Below are 23,691 nucleotides of genomic sequence, written 5' to 3' on the forward strand. Positions count from 1 at the left end.
CTTCTACCTGTTACATACTTTCCGACGAATCTAGTATACCCTTTTACTCTACGAGTTACGGGTATAAAAATAGATAAAGACATCCCTTTGCAATAAAGTAATATTGAGTACGGAACTAACGGCATGCGCTCCATGAAAACATGGATTTCATGAGAAATGTATTTTGGAAGCAATTCGAATCACACCGGCTTGCCCAGCGTACATGTTGTCTTCCATCACAATTAAGTTATAATAACAATATGTATAACAAATCATCCTTGAGCAGAGGAAACGAGGAAACGTAAGTTCAGTAAAGAAATGACCAAAAATGAGTTAGATTCAAAACTAAAAATCGAAGTAGAGGTAGGCCTCTAAGTTTATAAACAGGCATGTCTACTAGATACCAAATACGTCACTAAAAAGACCTTTGACCTGTAGGGATGAATTTTTTATAGTTATAGTTATAGTTATAGTTATAGTTATAGTTATAGTTATAGTTATAGTTATAGTTATAGTTATAGTTATAGTTATAGTTATAGTTATAGTTATAGTTATAGTTATAGTTATAGTTATAGTTATAGTTATAGTTATAGTTATAGTTATAGTTATAGTTATAGTTATAGTTATATTTATAGTTATAGTTATAGTTATAGTTATAGTTATAGTTATAGTTATAGTTATAGTTATAGTTATAGTTATAGTTATAGTTATAGTTATAGTTATAGTTATAGTTATAGTTATAGTTATAGTTATAGTTATAGTTATAGTTATAGTTATAGTTATAGTTATAGTTATAGTTATAGTTATAGTTATAGTTATAGTTATAGTTATAGTTATAGTTATAGTTATAGTTATAGTTATAGTTATAGTTATAGTTATAGTTATAGTTATAGTTATAGTTATAGTTATAGTTATAGTTATAGTTATAGTTATAGTTATAGTTATAGTTATAGTTATAGTTATAGTTATAGTTATAGTTATAGTTATAGTTATAGTTATAGTTATAGTTATAGTTATAGTTATAGTTATAGTTATAGTTATAGTTATAGTTATAGTTATAGTTATAGTTATAGTTATAGTTATAGTTATAGTTATAGTTATAGTTATAGTTATAGTTATAGTTATAGTTATAGTTATAGTTATAGTTATAGTTATAGTTATAGTTATAGTTATAGTTATAGTTATAGTTATAGTTATAGTTATAGTTATAGTTATAGTTATAGTTATAGTTATAGTTATAGTTATAGTTATAGTTATAGTTATAGTTATAGTTATAGTTATAGTTATAGTTATAGTTATAGTTATAGTTATAGTTATAGTTATAGTTATAGTTATAGTTATAGTTATAGTTATAGTTATAGTTATAGTTATAGTTATAGTTATAGTTATAGTTATAGTTATAGTTATAGTTATAGTTATAGTTATAGTTATAGTTATAGTTATAGTTATAGTTATAGTTATAGTTATAGTTATAGTTATAGTTATAGTTATAGTTATAGTTATAGTTATAGTTATAGTTATAGTTATAGTTATAGTTATAGTTATAGTTATAGTTATAGTTATAGTTATAGTTATAGTTATAGTTATAGTTATAGTTATAGTTATAGTTATAGTTATAGTTATAGTTATAGTTATAGTTATAGTTATAGTTATAGTTATAGTTATAGTTATAGTTATAGTTATAGTTATAGTTATAGTTATAGTTATAGTTATAGTTATAGTTATAGTTATAGTTATAGTTATAGTTATAGTTATAGTTATAGTTATAGTTATAGTTATAGTTATAGTTATAGTTATAGTTATAGTTATAGTTATAGTTATAGTTATAGTTATAGTTATAGTTATAGTTATAGTTATAGTTATAGTTATAGTTATAGTTATAGTTATAGTTATAGTTATAGTTATAGTTATAGTTATAGTTATAGTTATAGTTATAGTTATAGTTATAGTTATAGTTATAGTTATAGTTATAGTTATAGTTATAGTTATAGTTATAGTTATAGTTATAGTTATAGTTATAGTTATAGTTATAGTTATAGTTATAGTTATAGTTATAGTTATAGTTATAGTTATAGTTATAGTTATAGTTATAGTTATAGTTATAGTTATAGTTATAGTTATAGTTATAGTTATAGTTATAGTTATAGTTATAGTTATAGTTATAGTTATAGTTATAGTTATAGTTATAGTTATAGTTATAGTTATAGTTATAGTTATAGTTATAGTTATAGTTATAGTTATAGTTATAGTTATAGTTATAGTTATAGTTATAGTTATAGTTATAGTTATAGTTATAGTTATAGTTATAGTTATAGTTATAGTTATAGTTATAGTTATAGTTATAGTTATAGTTATAGTTATAGTTATAGTTATAGTTATAGTTATAGTTATAGTTATAGTTATAGTTATAGTTATAGTTATAGTTATAGTTATAGTTATAGTTATAGTTATAGTTATAGTTATAGTTATAGTTATAGTTATAGTTATAGTTATAGTTATAGTTATAGTTATAGTTATAGTTATAGTTATAGTTATAGTTATAGTTATAGTTATAGTTATAGTTATAGTTATAGTTATAGTTATAGTTATAGTTATAGTTATAGTTATAGTTATAGTTATAGTTATAGTTATAGTTATAGTTATAGTTATAGTTATAGTTATAGTTATAGTTATAGTTATAGTTATAGTTATAGTTATAGTTATAGTTATAGTTATAGTTATAGTTATAGTTATAGTTATAGTTATAGTTATAGTTATAGTTATAGTTATAGTTATAGTTATAGTTATAGTTATAGTTATAGTTATAGTTATAGTTATAGTTATAGTTATAGTTATAGTTATAGTTATAGTTATAGTTATAGTTATAGTTATAGTTATAGTTATAGTTATAGTTATAGTTATAGTTATAGTTATAGTTATAGTTATAGTTATAGTTATAGTTATAGTTATAGTTATAGTTTTATAATCTTGGACGTTGATGCACTATGGTCAGTACAAACAAGTTGCCCTACGACACCAAGCAAAGCTTGTTACGCGCGGAGCCCATCACCGTTTTGGGCGAGTAAACATAATCGCGGACAAAGAAAAAGACAATGTAACAATAGACAATTAAAACAAGGAAGAACGCTATAGTCGAGTACCTCGACTATCAGATACCCGTTACTCAGATAACAAACTTTAAAATAAATATGCCTTCATGTATGTTTTTCGGCGCTCGAATTTGCTTCCGATTACTATGTTAAAATCGGTACCCAGGGAACACCACGAGGAGGCCGTTGCTTTGCAACGGGGTCTTTCAAACCAAAATTCAATTTTGGGGACCTTCGAGTCGACTTGTGTTGTCAATAGTTAGCAATAAGCTAACTACTTAATTTTCTATGTTTTTTTTAGGAATATTTATTTTACCTTATTATTAGCTAATATTTGTGTTTTTTTGTAAGACATACAAACAGACAGCCAGCCAGCCAGACAGACAGACATTCAGACAGACAGACATTCAGTCAGACATTCAGACATTCAGACAGACAGACAGACATTCAGACAGACAGACAGGCAGACAGACAGACATTCAGACAGACCGACAGACATTCAGACAGACAGACAGACAGACAGACAGACAGACAGACAGACAGACATTCAGACAGACAGACAGACAGACAGACAGACAGACAGACAGACATTCAGACAGACAGACAGACATTCAGACAGACAGACAGACATTCAGACAGACAGACAGACAGACAGACAGTCAGACAGACAGACATTCAGACAGACATTCATACAGACAGACAGACAGACAGACAGACAGACATTCAGACATTCAGACAGACAGACAGACAGACATTCAGACAGACATTCATACAGACAGACTGACAGACAGTCAGACAGACAAACAGACAGACAGACATTCAGACAGACAGACAGACATTCAGACAGACAGACAGGCAGACAGACAGACATTCAGACAGACAGACAGACATTCAGACAGACAGGCAGACAGACAGACAGACATACAGACAGACATTCAGACAGACAGACTGGCAGTCAGACAAACAGACAGACAGACATTCAGACAGACAGACAGACATTCAGACAGACAGACAGACATTCAGACAGACAGACAGACAGACAGACAGACAGACAGTCAGAAAGACAGACATTCAGACAGACATTCATACAGACAGACAGACAGACAGTCAGACAGACAGACATACATTCAGACAGACAGACAGACAGACAGACAGACATTCAGACATTCAGACATTCAGACAGACAGACAGACAGACAGACATTCAGACAGACAGACATTCAGACAGGCATTCAGACATTCAGACAGACAGACAGACATTCAGACAGACAGACAGGCAGACAGACAGACATTCAGACAGACAGACAGACATTCAGACAGACAGACAGACATTCAGACAGACAGACAGACATTCAGACAGACAGACAGACATTCAGACAGACAGACAGGCAGACAGACAGACATTCAGACAGACAGACAGACATTCAGACAGACAGACAGACAGACAGACAGACAGACAGACAGACAGACAGACAGACATTCAGACAGACAGACAGACAGTCAGACAGACAGACAGACAGTCAGACAGACAGACAGACATTCAGACAGACAGACAGACATTCAGACAGACAGAACGGCGCGCTTGCATGCTGGAGACGATAAGCGCTCAACCTACAGCAACACTACGCCATCAGTCAGTTCACAACACAGAGAGAGGTGTAAGATTTGTCACCTAGGACCACATAATCTTAGAGCATGTAGCCGTTTCCAGCAAATGGACCCCAAAACACGGCGCCAAGCCATTATTCAAATAGGAGCATGCACAAATTGTTTGTCTACAGCTCAAATGGCTGAAAACTGCGGATCACCGACCAATTGTCGAGTCTGCCAGCAACGGCATCATTCACTGTTACACAAAGGACCAACTAGCAATCCAGTGGACGACGTAGGGGGATATACTCTGCTCGCGACCGCCAAGGTATCATTACAAGGGCCAAACGGTCAATTGCAAACATGTCGCGCTGTAATAGATGCTGAATCACAGGTGAATCTTATCTCAAGGAAGATGACAGATCTGCTATCTCTTACGGAAATGTCGCCACCGATTGAAGTATCTGGAATTGGAGGAAAAATAACAACAGCAATTATATCAATACTAACGCTCTCATCAGTTAGATCAGGGTTTGAAACACCAATAGAGGTATTTATTATTCCCACAGTCATTACAGACCAACCGTCAGTACCGATTGATACCGATCTTAATATTCCCGAGGGACTGCCGTCAGCAGATCCTGACTTTCGGCAACCTGGACCCATTGACCTAACCTTAGGGGTTGAGGTGTATTCTCGTGTAATAACCGGTGAGCTTCTTGAACTAGAACCTAATAAACCTTTGGCACAAGGCACTAGGCTTGGTTATGTAATCACAGGTTATCTCAATAAAGAAACCTCATCTGATACGGAAGTCAACCGTATTCTGGTAGAAGGCAGAGGTGATTTTGCAGGACCGAACGCTGCTTATGAGCCCACAAAAGATAAAAATCCGCTGAATATAGAACCGACTTCTAATCAATTTAAAACCTACAAGAAGGCTGACTTTGGTTCAACATTTCTAAACTTAAACAAGGATTATCTTAGTTTTGTTGCAGAATGTCCACATACCATAGACGTGACAAATGCTCAAGTTCTACGAGGGCACAATTTCAGTCCCCACGGTAATGTCAATTTTATCGCAAAGGGGAGTGTTAAGCAGCATCAAGAAGATGTGAAGGACCTGAATCACAAACATGATCCTCAGTTGAAGGAAAGATCCACCTTGGTCAATGATTTGTTAGGTGCTTCCTATAAAATTCGGTCAAGGGCTGACCGACATCACGACTTAATTGAGGGTACCCCTCAATGGGGGGGGGGGAGAATGTTCGTACCCAAAGGTACTCAACATGACCACACCCAACAAATCAAGCAGCAGCCAAGTTGGGAACAGTACCAGGCGCTCAGTAGCTCCCACTGCATATGAGAATTGCTGATCATCAGACCGTGTTCCAAGTAGTATATAAACATGTTCCAAATGAAGCATAAAACAGTTATCAACACACCTCTTAAGTCCGCGGTTCTACTTTCTACATCTGGGAATAGGGCTCGTAATACACTATCTCAACTAGCAGCTAACCACGTTAGCTCAACCTCAGCGCAGCTCAGCATCGCCTGTGGTCCGGCATCACAGTAACCATCGTTACCATTGCCGCGACACGATCGTCCTGCCATCAAAGCGTCCCCGTGCCGGCGACAAGTGCTCATTACCCCCTTGTCCCGCAGTGTGACCCGGAAGAGTCTACTTCGGTTAGGCACAAACATATACTACAAATCGACTCCAAGGATACTACAGGGCAACTACAAAGGTGCAAAGAAATACATAAAGGACATCAGGAGAACGTTAAGAACACAAAGGGAGCAAACCAGAGCGTCCAAAGACTCGATTGGGACTGATTGGAGGAAAGAAAAAAAACACGCATCAACAGTCTGCCGAAGGAAGGGGGAAGACGGCACAGAGCAGAGAGCTGTACCGTAGATCTGAGTAGTAAGAAGGAGAGACCGAAGAAAATAGCTTGATTGAGCAAAGAGGAAGGCTCGGAACCGAGGTGTCGTTGAAGGGAGCCCAGGCTTCAAATGAACAATCAAAATCGACAAGCATCATGAGCACACATGTGACGAGGAGCGAAGCGCGCAAGATGATGGCTGCCCACCAGCCGTCCGGAGGATCCAGCCCGGTGAAAGGATAGTCGACAGCTTGGCCTACCCGAACCTCGCGGCGGATCTCCGGGCAGGGCGTTCCCGAGCCGGTCATCAGCTCCGACAGCGACGTCGAGTTGGTGGAAGACCCGCGGGTGAAGCAGCGGCGTTGGCGGCTTCGCAAAGCGGTCAACCGGGACGACGGCCGCATCCCGACTGGCGCGGCGGAGGTCGAATGGGCCAGCGAGGAACCGCCCCACGACCAGCAGGCTCCCGGTAGCCATGCCGAGTCTGTGGCAGCGGCCACGTTGGAGCGAGGAAGGAGGTAAAGAAATCGCCGTAGTGGCAGGCCCAACTGCGGACGGTCGTGGCGGAGGAGCAGCAGCTGTGGGAAAACCCAGGGTACCCATCCACGCCGTGGTGTGCGCCCGAGCCCTGCATCCCGCCGCCAGAAGTGGCAGAAGACTGAACTCACCTCCTCACCTCCGCGGTGACTGCCCGAAATCCCACCCACACCGCGGTACGAGGGATCACCGCAGTGGACGCCAGCACGACCACCCACGCCGAGGTTCGAGCAGCCACTACCGCAGCAGCAGCCACCAGCCAGCAGCAGCTCGAACGCGAGCAGCCACCACCGCTGCAGCAGCCACCACCGCAAAAGCAGCTCGAACGCGAGCAGCAACCACCGCAGCAGCAGCCACCACAGCAGCAGCAGACCGAACGCGAGCGACGCCAGCAGTAACAGACCGATCCGCCGCAGCAACAGCCAGGGAACCCGACGGGACAACACAACCGGACGGACATACCGGCGGCAGACGGTCTTCTGGACCTGCCCGGAGGGACCGGCGGAGGAGACGGCGGCAACGGAAGCGCCCCGAATCTGGGAGGAGAGTGGTCCCCGGGTGAGCCCGCTGGACCCCAGGACCCGCGTCGCACCAGACCGACGACGCCAAGGATAGGGCCATCGACGCCAGCGCCAACAGGGAGCGCGACGGTAACCGCGGATCCAGACGAGCCGCTGGAGCGAGGACCCTGGGAGTGGCCCGAACCCGTGGAAGGTGGCCGACCTCCGCTCAAGCGACAGCACTCGGCGCCCGAAGTGTCCGAGGTGGTGGCACGCCCGAAATTGTCGCGGACGGTGTCGGCGCCGGAGGGCCAGCGATGGCGAGAGATCGCGGAGCACGAATGGCCCGAAGGGATCGCGGAGGCACCGGCGGTGAAGGAGGCTCGCATCCTGGGCGGCAGGCGCAGCGTGCGCGTATGGAGAGAGGGGGGCGCGTTCCGAGTCCGGTTGGGGCTTGCGGGCACGAGAGTGTTCGAGGCGCAGCCAAATAATGTTTAAAAATAAAAGAAACGAAACAGAGTTTAAAACCGGCATAGGACGGGAAACGCAGCTGAAACAGAGGCCAGAAGAGAGGGGCATACTTGGCAGCTCCGGCATCCTGAAATTCACATTGGGTTAATACAGGTAGCAGCCAAGCGACACCAAAATACTTACCTGCTGCGAAGCAAATGCGAAGTCCTCTCCACACCCGCTCTCGAGTGTTGCCAGCGCGGAGCCAGGATCAGCCGGCTGAGGACGATTGAAGGGCGAGAGAGAGAGACGAGAGGCGAGAGAGGTCGTATGGGGAGAGAAAGGATGAAATAGAAAGGAGTGAAGAAATGCGAAAACTCACCTAGACAGTTACAAAATCACCATGAGACAGGGAAGGGGGCGTCTCGATAGGCGATCGATTGGCACTGGACGATAGTGCGATCGATGGGCACACGAAAATGGAAATATCGGCAAAGGTGGAAATATCGCAACGAGCAGCTGGCAACGCCGCACCGTCGGTATCGATAGTCGCAGAAACAGGCGGAGGAACCGTGGAAAGGTGTGGACGCAGCAATGAGCAGCGAGCTGGGGATCGATAGCCCATGAGTATCGATGTCCCAGTGGAAACACGGGAAATATCGGCGCGGGAGACTTAAAGTTGCTACGAGGAGGATGACCAGCGCTGTAGGAACTCGGTAGAGTTAAGAGCGTCGAGGGAGCATCGAGGGAGCAACGAGGGAGCGCCGCGGGAATCACAAGGACTCGAAGGCTAGGATATGCAAGGAAACGCATATATGAACAAGTTTTAAATGTTTCCCGAAGCAAGGGGGGAATGTGAGGAGTTGAACAACTCCCCACAAATAGAAGCAGCAGCAGATGGCCGGCCGCTTACCAGATACGCGGAGAGTTTGGAGACTTCGATGGAGAAAGAGAGAGTTTGGAGACTTGGATGGAGAACGAGAGAGTTTGGAGAACAAGGATGGAGAGCGAGAGAGTTTGGAGACCAAGGATGGAGAGCGAGAGAGTTTGGAGACCAAGGATGGAGAAGGAGAGAGTTTGGAGACCAAGGGTGGAGATCGAGAGAGAATGGAGATTGCGCGGGCAAGGCAAGAGTGCCGTGTGCAAAAGCGGATAACGGAACTCCACCGGACTTTGGACTCTCCCGTGAATTTTGTACCGGGAGAAGAAGTGCCACATCTCGGAAGTGGAGTGGCACACAGACGTGCCACAAGCACCACGGAAACCAGCGGGACGGCAGCAGTGGGCGGAGCATCGATTGGAAGCGGTACGTGAAGGACACGTGGGTCAACCAGGAGGCACGGACTTTGGACCCGGAGTGGAGAGACCCAGCGGGCCATGCGCAAAAGGGAAATAACGGTTCCCGGAGGCCCTATATTAGGCCCCAGAGCGTTGGCAGCTGGATCAGTCGATCACAAGGAGTCAAACCGTCATGATCAATCAGATTAACAAAGTGAACAATCAAAACAGCCAGAGTCGTCGGTGAAGCAGCGCCGTGGGAGCCTACGAGGAACAAGATTGCTACGTCGAGACGTTAGGGATTGGGATACCAGGAATCTCCGAATTGAGACGCAGGTAACTGAGGTCCAGAGGGCATCAATCGGATACGTCAAGGCGGTCGGCTTAACCCTATCAACAAAGTCCTGGACGCCTGGTGGTTAACGAGTATAACAAGCCAGAAGGGAGAACGGTCGATCGGTACGGTCTCAAGTGGAGTTGTCCAGGAGAGCCATACGGTCTCGACTTGCGAGGTCCCGGAGCGGCGTGCCCGAACCCCAAGTATAACAAGCCAGAAGGAAGACCGGTCAATCGGTACGGTCTCGAGTGGAGATGCCCAGGAGAGCCCTACGATTTCGACTTGCGAGGTCCCAGAGCGGCGTGCCTGAACCCCGAGTACCAAAGCCACGCTACGTCCAGTCGCGCAGCCAGCACCGCCAGGAGCAGTGCGTGAGAGATAGCGTCAGCAGCAAACCAGCCACCACATCACGACAGCCACGCAACACAGAGCGAGCCATGCGGAAACGTCCCGGACCACACGCAGAAGGGTGAGGCTAGGGTGGAACGTTCGTTTACACTAGGCGTAGAAGCAAAGTAAAGCGAGAGGCAGCTTCCTGGTGTTCCGCCTTGACTGTCCGCGCGGGCTGAGCAGAAACCCCAATGGGACCATCCGGGACAGAGCAAGGGACAGGCGGCGGTGTGTCGAAAGGAGTGATCCTGAAGAGCGCAGTTTTTGTTCACCCTAGTCTGAGAACGATGACGCTTCCCTAAGCCCGTACGGCTGATCCCCCTCGCGAGTCCGAGTCGTTACCAGCAGTCACCAAGTCAACGCGTCAGGAGCGAGCAGCGAGCGAGCATCTTCAGGGAGCTGCGAGGATCTTCAGGGAGCTACAGGACTGGAGCGCCGAGTCATCAAGGCGAGAGGTCGTCGAGTCAATCAGGACCGTCGGAACTACCGAAGGTCACAAGCGACGAGTCAAGGCCAACCAAGCTACCAAGACATATGTAATAATATACCCGCAATAAGCCCACTACAAGCCCGTAAATTCTGTGCTTTCTCACTGAGCTACAGGTCGGTCACGTTTATATAAATTTGGTGGGACGATCACACAATTTACTGAGCTAGACGCACGATTCTCGTAGCGAGCAGACCACAAAAATCAGTTCGTTACAACGTTTAAAACGGGAACACCTGGAGAAATTGCAAGAAGAAGTACAAGAAGACGACTTTGCAAGGCAAACACGGAGCAATACCACTTCTTCAATGGCAATCAACAGCAGCAGGTCAGAATCAACCGGACATAGCCCGGCGTATATATTATTATTACCGGCAAACCTGTTCAACGAAACCACACCCGGATCCGGAATCGTGCAGGAGACGATAGAGGCGCGATTACAACGAATTATAGAATCAAGCAAGTTGCCACATTGGCACATGGGAAAAGCAGCACAATATCAAGCCAGGGCGTATAACTTACGAAAAAGTGACTGGAGGCACAAGAGAAGAGACATCGTATGGGAACGACAACACCCATTATCCGAAGCAGCTATTGGGTTCGCAGCCAAGCTAGCACCAAAGTATGAGGACCCATTTAAAGTGACAGGCTTCGTGTCTACAGTGATAGCAACGATCAAACACACGGCGACAAGAATGACACACAGAGCGGACATAACGAACTGAAACCCGTAGTAGAGATCGAACTAACCACCCCGTGTCGAATTAGACTTTACACTGAACAACAGGCCATCCATTACAGAATGAAATACAAGCTAAAGAACTCGCTAGCGAAGTAACGAGAGAACTTTCAGCTCCTAAACCAGCAGCGGCGGAAGGTCGTAGTACTCGGGGCTGCTTACGTAGCTGACCCAAAAGGAGTACGAAGGCCGACCTGAGCAGCACCAGTCGCGAGACAGGCACCCCGACGACGACACGGCAGACACATGGCAACGAAGAAGGACACCAAGATAAAGAACGACGAACCCAAGGAAATAATAGCCCAAGCCACCGATCAAGATCCCCCAGACCAAAGACAACAACCGGTACTAAAGAGGCCTGGACTCAGTCATCGGACCAGAGATAGAACCATTTGCATTTGCATACCTGGATCACAAGTGGTCATCGGACGTACGAAGCGGAGAAACTGGAGAAACTGCAAGAAGTGATAAGACGACTTCGCAAGGCAACCATAAGGATCAGCAAGGAGCAATGACACTTCATCAAAGTAGAGCTAACATATCTGATCACTTAGTCAGCGCAAGAGGATACACAATGATTCGGAAAAGATAGCTGCGATCCTCAACATGCCAAGCCAAAAGGCTACGAAGCAGGTACACAGCTTCCTGGGTTCATTATCATGGTACAGAAGGTTCGTTCCTAACTTCACGGAACTGGCGCATCCGCTGTACAACCTGGTCAAAAAGGGTACGAAGTTAAAATGGAACGAAGAGACAGAAGAGGCAACCAAAAACTTGAAGAAAGCTCTAACAGAAACACCAATCCTAACTTGCCCTGACTTTGAAAAGACCTTTGTACTCCAGACGGACGCCAGTAACCGCCGATTAGGAAAACGGCGAAGACGTTATCTCATACTCCAGTCGAAAACATACAAAGACAAAGCAGATATACTCGGCCACCGAAAAGGAGTGCCCGGCAATCCACTGCATTATCCCAGATGCTCAAGGAAGAGGTAGACGGAGCCAAAGTCGAGGAAGACGAGTGGATAACACAGAAACTCCTGGCGATAGAAAGAGATCCAGAAACGTGACCAGATTATGCATTTATGGAAGGAAAACTATTTAGACATCTATTGTCATGGGACGCAGACGAGGATACACAACCGTGGAAACTATGCGTGGCATAGAACCAACAGGAAGGAGCTGTAAGGGAAATCACAGCGAAGCAGCAGCAGGACACCTAAGTATTATGAAAAGTAAGAACCGGATAGTGGCGTCATACTACTGGCAAGGGATGCACAGGGATATACAGCAAAACGTGCCAACGTTACAAGACTTCACAACAACAGGCTTTGGAAAAAATGATGACATAAATAGCAAAAGAACCCTGGGAAACCCTTTGCATAGACTTCGTTGGCCCACTACCTAGATCTAGCCACGGCAACAACATCCTACTGGTTGTGTTTAACAAGTTATCGAAATGGGTAGAGCTAGCAGAGAGAGAGCTAGAGAGTGCAAACAGGACAATCAAAACAATAAAAGCCCAATTCTTTGGACGACTGGGTACCCGAGATATCAATGGCAATCAACAGCAGCAGGTCAGAATCAACCGGAATAGCTCTGCGCATATAATTTACGGACGTGAAATACGATATCCGGGAAGCCTGTTCAACGAAACCACACCCGGATCCGGAATGGTTAAGGAGACGATCTAGGCACTATTATAACGATTTATAGAAACAAGTAAGTTGGCACATCGGATCATAAGAAAAGCAGCACAAGATCAAGCCAGGGCGTATAACCTACGAAAAAGTGACTGCAGGCCCAAGAGAGGAGACATCGTATAGGAACGACAACACCCATTATCCAAAGCAGCTATTGGGCTCGCAGCCGAGCTAGCACCAAAGTACGAGGACCCATTTAAAGTAACAGGTTTCGTGTCTACAGTGATAGTAACGATGAAACACACGGCGACAGGAATGACACACATAGCGTACATTAACGAACTGAAGCCCATAGTAGAGATCGAATTAACATAAAAACTAACCACCCCGTGTCGAATCAGATTTCACACTAAACAAAAGGTCATCCGTTACAGCGTGGAAAACAAACTAAATAACTCGATAGCGAAGTACCGGGAGAACGCGCAGCTCCTGAACCAGCAGCGGCGGGAGATCGTAGTACTCGGGGCTGGCCCAACAGGAGTACGAAGGCAGCACCCTGGCCCACCGTCACAATAACACGATATAGAAACCAAACCAAACAGAAAACACCCCAAAACAATGGTCTTTCATTTAGAAATCCTACGCCCGCACAACTATTCAAATGCGTGCACAAAGCTGGTCCACATATTCAGCGGAAATATCGATGGTCGATAGTAATCACCAGTGCCGTAACCCGATAATTATCGAAGCGGGATTATCACCATCGACCGCCCTGATCACACTAAACGGCGTCTATATAAACAGAAGCCCAGCGCTTTAGGAACTCGATAGAGTTAAGAGCGTCGACGGAGCTTCGAGGGAGCAACGAGGGAGCGCCGCGGGAATCACAAGAACTCGAAGACTAGGATATGCAAGGAAACGCATGTAGGAACAAGTTTTAAATGTTTCCCGAAGCAAGGGGGGAATGTGAGGAGTTGAACAACTTCCCACAAATAGAAGCAGCAGCAGATGGCCGGCCGCTTACCAGATACGCGGAGAGTTTGGAGACTTCGATGGAGAAAGAGAGAGTTTGGAGACTTGGATGGAGAACGAGAGAGTTTGGAGAACAAGGATGGAGAGCGAGAGAGTTTGAAGACCAAGGATGGAGAGCGAGAGAGTTTGGAGACCAAGGATGGAGAAGGAGAGAGTTTGGAGACCAAGGGTGGAGATCGAGAGAGAATGGAGATTGCGCGGGCAAGGCAAGAGTACCGTGTGCAAAAGCGGATAACGGAACTTCACCGGACTTTGGACTCTTCCGTGAATTTTGTACCAGGAGAAGAAGTGCCACATCTCGGAAGTGGAGTGTGTGGCACGCCTGTCCACAAGCACCACGGAAATCAGCGGGACGGCAGCAGTGGGCGGAGCATCGATTGGAAGCGGTACGTGAAGGACACGTGGGTCAAACAGGAGGCACGGACTTTGGACCCGGAGTGGAGAGATCCAGCGGGCCATTCGCAAAAAGGGAAATAACGGTTCCCGGAGGCCCTATTTAAGGCCACTGAGCGCTGGCAGCTGGATTAGTCGATCACAAGGAGTCAAAGCATCATGATCAATCAGATTAACAAAGTGAACAATCAAAACAGCCAGATAATATACAAGGGAGCAACAGCAAGTCGAGTCGTCGGAGAAGCAGCGCCGTGGGAGCCTACGAGGAACAAGTTTGCTTCGTCAAGACGTTAGGGATTGGGATACCAGGAATCTCCGAATTGAGACGCAGGTAACTGAGGTCCAGAGGGCATCACTCGGCTAGGTCAAGGCGGTCGGCTTAACCCTATCAACAAAGTCCTGGTACGCCTGGTGGTTAAAGAGTATAACAAGCCAGAAGGGAGAGCGGTCGATCGGTACGGTCTCAAGTGGAGTTGTCCAGGAGAGCCATACGGTCTCGACTACCGAGGTCCCGGAGCGGCGTGCCCGAACCCCAAGTATAACAAGCCAGAAGGAAGACCTGTCAATCGGTACGGTCTCGAGTGGAGATGCCCAGGAGAGCCCTACGATTTCGACTTGCGAGGTCCCAGAGCGGCGTGCCTGAACCCCGAGTACCAAAAGCCACGCTACGTCCAGTCGCGCAGCCGGCACCGCCAGGAGCAGTGCGTGAGAGATAGCGTCAGCAGCAAACTAGCCACCACATCACGACAGCCACGCAACACAGAGCGAGCCATGCGGAAACGTCCCGGACCACACGCAGAAGGGTGAGGCTAGGGTGGAACGTTCGTTTACACTAGGCGTAGAAGCAAAGTAAAGCGCGAGGCAGCTTCCTGGTGTTCCGCCTTGACTGTCCGCGCGAGCTGAGCAGAAACCCCAGTGGGACCATCCGGGACAGGCGGCGGTGTGTCGAAAGGAGTGATCCTTGAGAGCGCAGCTTCTGTTCACCCTAGTCTGAGAACGGTGACGCTTCCCTAAGCCCGTATGGCTGATCCCCCTCGCGAGTCCGAGTCGTTACCAGCAGTCACCAAGTCAACGCGTCAGGAGCGAGCAGCGAGCGAGCATCTTCAGGGAGCTGCGAGGATCTTCAGGGAGCTACAGGACTGGAGCGCCGAGTCATCAAGGCGAGAGGTCATCGAGTCAATCAGGACCGTCGGAACTACCGAAGGTCACAAGCGACGAGTCAAGGCCAACCAAGCTACCAAGACATATGTAATAATATACCCGCAATAAGCCCACTACAAGCCCGTAAATTCTGTGCTTTCTCACTGAGCTACAGGTCGGTCACGTTTATATAAATTTGGTGGGACGATCACACAATTTACTGAGCTAGACGCACGATTCTCGTAGCGAGCAGACCACAAAAATCAGTTCGTTACAACGTTTAAAACGGGAACACCTGGAGAAATTGCAAGAAGTACTGAGACGACTTCGCAAGGCAAACCAAAGGATCAACACGGAGCAATGCCACTTCTTCAATGGCAATCAACAGCAGCAGGTCAGAATCAACCGGACATAGCCCGGCGTATATATTATTATTACCGGGAAACCTGTTCAACGAAACCACACCCGGATCCGGAATCGTGCAGGAGACGATCGAGGCGCGGTTACAACGAATTATAGAATCAAGCAAGTTGCCACATTGGCACATGGGAAAAGCAGGACAATATCAAGCCAGGGCGTATAACTTACGAAAAAGTGACTGGAGGCACAAGAGAAGAGACGTCGTATGGGAACGACAACACCCATTATCCGAAGCAGCTATTGGGTTCGCAGCCAAGCTAGCACCAAAGTATGAGGACCCATTTAAAGTGACAGGCTTCGTGTCTACAGTGATAGCAACGATCAAACACACGGCGACAAGAATGACACACAGAGCGGACATAACGAACTGAAACCCGTAGTAGAGATCGAATTAACCACCCCGTGTCGAATTAGACTTTACACTGAACAACAGGTCATCCATTACAGAATGGAAAACAAACTAAAGAACTCGCTAGCGAAGTAACGAGAGAACTTTCAGCTCCTAAACCAGCAGTGGCGGAAGGTCGTAGTACTCGGGGCTGCTTACGTAGCTGACCCAAAAGGAGTACGAAGGCCGACCTGAGCAGCACCAGTCGCGAGACAGGCACCATCCCGAGAAGGCAGACACCCCGACGACGACACGGCAGACACATGGCAACGAAGGAGGACACCAAGATAAAGAATGACGAACCCAAGGAAACAATAGCCCAAACCACCGATCAAGATCCCCCAGACCAAAGACAACAACGGGTACTAAAGAGCCCTGGACTCAGTCATCGGACCAGAGATAGAACCATTCGCATTTGCATACCTGGATCACATCGGACGTACGAAGCGGAGAAACTGGAGAAACTGCAAGAAGTGATAAGACGACTTCGCAAGGCAACCCTAAGGATCAACAAGGAGCAATGACACTTCTTCAAAGTAGAGCTAAGATATCTTGGTCACTTAGTCAGCGCAAGAGGATACACAATGATTCGGAAAAGATAGCTGCGATCCTCAACATGCCAAGCCAACAGGCTACGAAGCAGGTACACAGCTTCCTGGGGGTATCATCATGGTACAGAAGGTTCGTTCCTAACTTCACGGAACTGGCGCATCCGCTGTACAACCTGGTCAAGAAGGGTACGAAGTTAAAATGGAACGAAGAGACAGAAGAGGCAACCAAAAACTTGAAGAAAGCTCTAACAGAAACACCAATCCTAACTTGCCCTGACTTTGAAAAGACCTTTGTACTCCAGACGGACGCCAGTAACTGCCGATTAGAAAAACGGCGAAGACGTTATGTCATACTCCAGTCGAAAACATACAAAGACAAAGCAGATATACTCGGCCACCGAAAAGGAGTGCCCGGCAATCCACTGCATTATCCCAGATGCTCAAGGAAGAGGTACACGGAGCCAAAGTCGAGGAAGACGAGTGGATAACACAGAAACTCCTGGCGAAAGAAAGAGATCCAGAAACGTGACCAGATTATGCATTTATGGAAGGAAAACTATTTAGACATCTATTGTCATGGGACGCAGACGAGGATACACAACCGTGGAAACTATGCGTGGCATAGAACCAACAGGAAGGAGCTGTAAGGGAAATCACAGCGAAGCAGCAGCAGGACACCTAAGTATTATGAAAAGTAAGAACCGGATAGTGGCGTCATACTAATGGCAAGGGATGCACAGGGATATACAGCAAAACGTGCCAACGTTACAAGACTTCACAACAACAGGCTTTGGGAAAAATGATGACATAAATAGCAAAAGAACCCTGGGAAACCCTTTGCATAGACTTCGTTGGCCCACTACCTAGATCTAGCCACGGCAACAACATCCTACTGGTTGTGTTTAACAAGTTATCGAAATGGGTAGAGCTAGCAGCCGTCAGAAAAGCAACATAGGAAATCGTTATGAAAGTAGTACGAGAGCAAGTCCTAACACAGTATGGAGCACCGAAAAAACTCATCTCGGGTATTTGGGTAAAGTTCACGAGTAACAAGTTTAAGACACAGTTCCAAAATGGGAAATTGTTAACCAGCTAACAGCCCCATACACTCCGCTGGAGAACCCGGAAGAGAGGGCAAACAGGACAATCAAAACAATAAAAGCCCAATTCTTTGGACGACTGGGTACCCGAGATATCAATGGCAATCAACAGCAGCAGGTCAGAATCAACCGGAATAGCCCTGCGCGTATAATTTAAGGACGTGAAATACGATATCCGGGAAGCCTGTTCAACGAAACCACACCCGGATCCGGAATGGTTAAGGAGACGATCTAGGCACTATTATAACGATTTATAGAAACAAGTAAGTTGGCACATCGGATCATGGGAAAAGCAGCACAAGATCAAGCCAGGGCGTATAACCTACGAAAAAGTGACTGCAGGCCCAAGAGAGGAGACATAGTATAGGAACGACAACACCCATTATCCAAAGCAGCTATTGAGCTCGCAGCCGAGCTAGCACCAAAGTACGAGGACCCATTTAAAGTGACAGGTTTCGTGTCTACAGTGATAGCAACGATGAAACACACGGCGACAGGAATGACACACAGAGCGTACATTAACGAACTGAAACCCATAGTAGAGATCGAATTAACATAAAAACTAACCACCCCGTGTCGAATCAGATTTCACACTAAACAAAAGGTTATCCGTTACAGCGTGGAAAACAAACTAAATAACTCGATAGCGAAGTACCGGGAGAACGCGCAGTTCCTAAACCAGCAGCGGCGGGAGGTCGTAGTACTCGGGGCTGTTTACGTGGCTGGCCCAACAGGAGTACGAAGGCTGACCTGGGCAGCACCAGTCGCGAGACAGGCACCATCCCGAGAAGGCAGACACATGGCAACGAAGATGGACACCCAAGGAAACAATAGCCCAAACCACCGATCAAGATCCCCCAGACCAAAGACAACAACCGGTACTAAAGAGCCCTGGACTCAGTCATCGGACCAGAGATAGAACCATTCGCATTTGCATACCTGGATCACATCGGACGTACGAAGCGGAGAAACTGGAGAAACTGCAAGAAGTGATAAGACGACTTCGCAAGGCAACCCTAAGGATCAACAAGGAGCAATGACACTTCTTCAAAGTAGAGCTAAGATATCTTGGTCACTTAGTCAGCGCAAGAGGATACACAATGATCCGGAAAAGATAGCCACGATCCTCAACATGCCAAGCCAAAAGGCTACGAGGCAGGTACACAGCTTCCTGGGGGTATCATCATGGTACAGAAGGTTCGTTCCTAACTTCACGGAACTGGCGCATGCGCTGTACAACCTGGTCAAGAAGGGTACGAAGTTAAAATGGAACGAAGAGAGAGAAGAGGCAACCAAAAACTTGAAGGAAGCTCTAGCAGAAGCACGAGTCCTAACTTACCCTGACTTTGAAAAGACCTTTCTTCTCCAGGCGGACGCCACTTACTGCGGGCTAGGAGCAGTCTAAACTCAAGATAATGAAAACGGCGAAGACGTTATTTCATACGCCAGTCGAAAACTTACAAAGACAGAGCAGAAATACTCGGCCACCAAAAAGCATTGCCTGGCAATCCATTGGGGCATCTAGAAAATGAGGATGTACTTGGAAGGATACCACTTCGTCGTCATTACGGACCAATAAGCTCTAAAGTGGCTCAACTCGATCGAGAGCCCATCAGGACGGATTGCCAGATGGGCATTGGCAATGCAGCCATACTCAATCGAGGTACGCTATTGCAGAGGAAAGCTTAACGTCGTGGCTAATGCATTATCCCGGATGCTCAAGGAAGAGGTACACGGAGCCGAAGTCGAGGAAGTCGAGTGGATAACACAAAAACTCCTGGCGATAGAAAGAGATCCAGAAACTATACAGACATCTATCGTTATGGGACGCAGACGAGGATACGCAACCGTGGAAACTATGCGTGGCAAAAAACCAAAGGGAAGGTGTTCTGAGGGAAATCACAGGAAAACTAAGCACCGGATAATGGCGTCATACTACTGGCAAGGAATGCACAGGGATATACAGCAGTACGTACGATGCTCAAAATGGGTAGAGCTAGCAGCCGTCAGAAAAGCAACAACGGAAATCGTGATAAAAGTACTACGAGAAAAAAATCCTAGCACGGTATGGAGCACCGAAAAACCTCATCTCGGATAACTGGGTAAAGTTCACGAAGGCACAGCTCCGAAAATGGGAAATTGTTCACCAGCTTACTGCCCCATACACTCTGTAGGAGAACCCGGCAGAGGGGGCAAACAGGACAATCAAAATAATGATAGCTCAAACCTCTGGAACAGAACACATGCGATGGGAATACCCGAGATATCAATGGCAATCAACAGCAGCAGGTCGGAATCAGCCGGAAATAGCCCTGCGTATTTATTATACGGTCGAGAAATACGATTACCTGGAAGCCTGTTCAACGAAACCACACCCCGATCCGGAATGGTGAAGGAGACGATCGAGGCGCGATTACAACGAATAATAGAAACAAGTTAGCTTGCACTTCTGAACATGGGATAAGCAGCACAAGATCAAGCCAGGGGGCCCAAGATATGAGACCTCGTACGGGAACGACCACACCCATTTTCCGAATCAGCTATTGGGTTCGCAGCCAAGCTAGCACCAAAGTACGAGGACCCATTTAAAGTGACAGGCTTCGTGACAGTGACAGTGATAACAACGACCAAACACACGGCGACAGGAATGACACACGGAGCGCACATTAACGAACTGAAACCTGTAGTAGAGATCGAAGTAACACTAAAACTAACCACCCCGTATCGATTCAGACTTCACTCTAAACGATAGGTCATCCATTACAGGGTGGAAATTGTAGGGGTATAATATATTCCCCCGAAGTTAGACACCAACACAAATATATGTATTTCTAGTCTTTGCTTTTATTTTATAATTTCGTCTGTTCAGGATGGTCGGCGTTCAACTGGCCTCGCTCTCAACTCACGATCCGCATCAACCCTCGACTCATTGGGAGAGTGTGAGAGCGATGAGAGAGATAGAGAACAGTGAGCGGCATCGTACAACAACAACAACTTATTCCTAGAACGTACAAGAATGATCTAGAAGGAATACAACAACACATACATACATACATACTACTACGTAGCAATCTTGCTACAATTCGGCCGTCCTGACATTTTAAGATCCCCTGATCTTGTGTTAATTTACAATTGATTTCAGCTTATATTTATCTTAGTTTCTATAAGTTAGTTTTGTATTTACAAATTCTTAGATATATTTACAATTTTATTTTCGTTTTCCAATCCAATGCCTAATATTTTGGCTACTCCAGACACCTTGATAAGGGCAACGCTACAATTGAAAACCTTCAACATCTTTTCTCAAGTATCTATCATTTCTGAAAACTTTATCTATAACATAAGGGCCCTTGTGTTTAGGTATTAGCTTTCTTGCAACTCCTACTGAGCTATCAACATTTTTTACCATAATATAGTCTCCCACTTTGTACTCCGAACTCTTTGTCTTTTTTTCATTATATCTCTGTTCGTTGTCTTTTTGTAATTTTCTTTGTGCTTCTGAACCGTCTTTTCTAATTTTGTCTAAATCTCTAACATCACTAACATTATCTAATTCTTCTAACCTTTGTCTCAATTCATCAATAACTTTTCCTTTCTGCTCGATTCCAAACAACATCTTACTTGGCATTTGTGCTATGCTTCTTCCTTTCTACTTGCCCATTGGCTTGAGGTGACCCAGTCGCAATTTTAACATGTTTAATATTACATTCTTCCATAAATTTTTTTAAATCTTCTGACGTAAAACAGCTTCCCCTATCCGAAACTATACAAGTCGGTCTGCTGTAAGACCTAAAGTAGTCTTTTAATGCTATAATTACTTCCTTTGTGTTCGTCGTTTTTGTTGCATATAGCCTAACAAATTTAGTAAATCCGTCTATAACCACAAGGAGATGTTTCTTTGCTCTTCCACTATCAACCGGACCATAATGATCAATATGTATAATTTCAAATGGCACATTTCCTTTTGGTATACTGTGCAACAGTCCTTCCCCTTTCCCTGACTTTGGCGACACATCTTATACAATTTTCAATATGTCTAACCACTTTCTCTATCATATTCGAAAACAAATACGTCCTAACAATAGCATCCATAACTTTATCTTTTCCTAAATGACCTAATTCATTGTGATATTTGTATAATATCTTTTCCTCCAATTCTTCTGGAACGCAAAATAACAGCTTTCCATTATTTGACTTTCTATATATAACTCCATTCCTCATCTCAAACATTTTATCTTCCTCATTTTCTAACTTTTTTCTAACATCTTTTAATTTTTCATCTTTCGCTTGACAAATAATTAAATTATCTTCAAAGCTATTCGTTTCAACCACCATTATGTTTGTATTTTTACTTAACGCTTCAACGTGTTGCATAAGTTTTCCCGATTTATGGACTAATTCAAAGTCATACTCTAGCAATTCTAATGCCCACCGTGCAATACGCGGGTTTAACTCAATTCTATTTAACGTCATCGTCAGTGAATTACAATCTGTGACTATTCTAAATCGTCTGCCCTGCACATAAATTCTAAATCTTCTAAGAGCGTAAATTATTGCTAACGATTCCAGTTCAAAACTATGATACCTTGCTTCGTCTTTTGTTGTTGCTTTCGAAAAATAAAATATAGGATGAAGCTTTTTATCCTCTTTTCTTTGCAGCAAAAACGCCCCAAAACCTTGTGCACTGGCGTCTGTATGCAATTCTACCTCGTCCTTGTAATAATATAATCCTAACACTGGAGCTTCCACCAACTTTTTCTTAAGCATTTCAAAACATTGCAATTCCTTTCCTTCAAATACAAATTCTTTATCCCTTTTTAACGATTCATATAAAGGCTTAGCGATCATCGAAAAATCTTTAATGAACCTTCTTAAATACGAACACAAACCCAGAAAGCAACATTGTGTACTTTGTCTGGAACGGGAAATACTCGAATAGCTTATATTCCTTTGTCATAAGCCTGAATTCCTTTGCTAGTTACCAAAAATCCTAAGTATTGTACACTTGCTTGTAGAAACTCACACTTGTCCATTCTTAATTCTAGTTTGTTCCTTGCTAATCGATCAAAAACTTCCCTAAGAACACTCAAATGTTCTTGCATTTCTTTACTCGCAATCATGATGTCGTCCATGTATATAACTACCTTACCATCCCTTATCATGTTGTTACGTGGGCATATTAGTGCCCGAGTCCTGACAAGGACTTGGGCCGAGGGAGAAGCGTCCGATGTTCAGGCACCATTTGCCGGCATAAGCTACGTCGTATTCGGGTCGTGGGATCTTGGTAAGCCTCTCTCCTCTCCAACATAACGAGAATAAATATTAAAAGCCTGGAAAATAATATTAGTCAACAAGTTCCTCAGTCATCAGTACACACTGCCCAACAAGCTTAGCTGTCGCTTGATCGCAATACGATCGGGCTGTGTTTTGGCCATATTCCCTCCCCTTCACACATTCGTGTGCCCATGGATCGTCGCGGGCCGAGCAATACAATCCCCTATTGTCAAGGTTGTTCGTCGAAAGTTATGTCATTGTTCTTGACCTACTTCACTCCTCGCGTCAGCACACCCCCTTTGTTAGAGTTCTAGCACACCATGGTTTCCAATTCTTTTTCACATTATAAATTTATTAGGTAATATATATCTGCGTCTCTTGATTAATCTAATTTAATTTACAATTATTCTGTTAGCGGAGAGTATCGAATTTATCACCTATGAAGGTGCACACATCAGCAAAATACTGACTATTCACGACTACAAACGT

The 23,691-nt window shown here is 44.7% G+C and overlaps 1 protein-coding gene across 1 annotated transcript; it reads left to right on the forward strand.

Annotated features, from left to right (window-relative positions):
• The first annotated feature begins 18,964 nt into the window (after positions 1 to 18,964).
• On the forward strand, positions 18,965 to 19,333 carry LOC139354303 (uncharacterized). Its single transcript, XM_070998524.1, has one exon. The coding sequence runs from the start codon at positions 18,965 to 18,967 to the stop codon at positions 19,331 to 19,333; it is 369 nt and encodes a 122-aa protein (XP_070854625.1).
• The last annotated feature ends 4,358 nt before the right edge of the window (positions 19,334 to 23,691 follow it).

This window comes from Drosophila suzukii (genome assembly GCF_043229965.1).
Source record: "Drosophila suzukii chromosome 2 unlocalized genomic scaffold, CBGP_Dsuzu_IsoJpt1.0 scf_2c, whole genome shotgun sequence".
Taxonomy (NCBI): domain Eukaryota; kingdom Metazoa; phylum Arthropoda; class Insecta; order Diptera; family Drosophilidae; genus Drosophila; species Drosophila suzukii.

Bases quoted from the DNA above. Each gene is read 5' to 3' on its own strand.
- LOC139354303 (XM_070998524.1), top strand. From the start codon at position 18,965: ATGACACTTCTTCAAAGTAGAGCTAAGATATCTTGGTCACTTAGTCAG.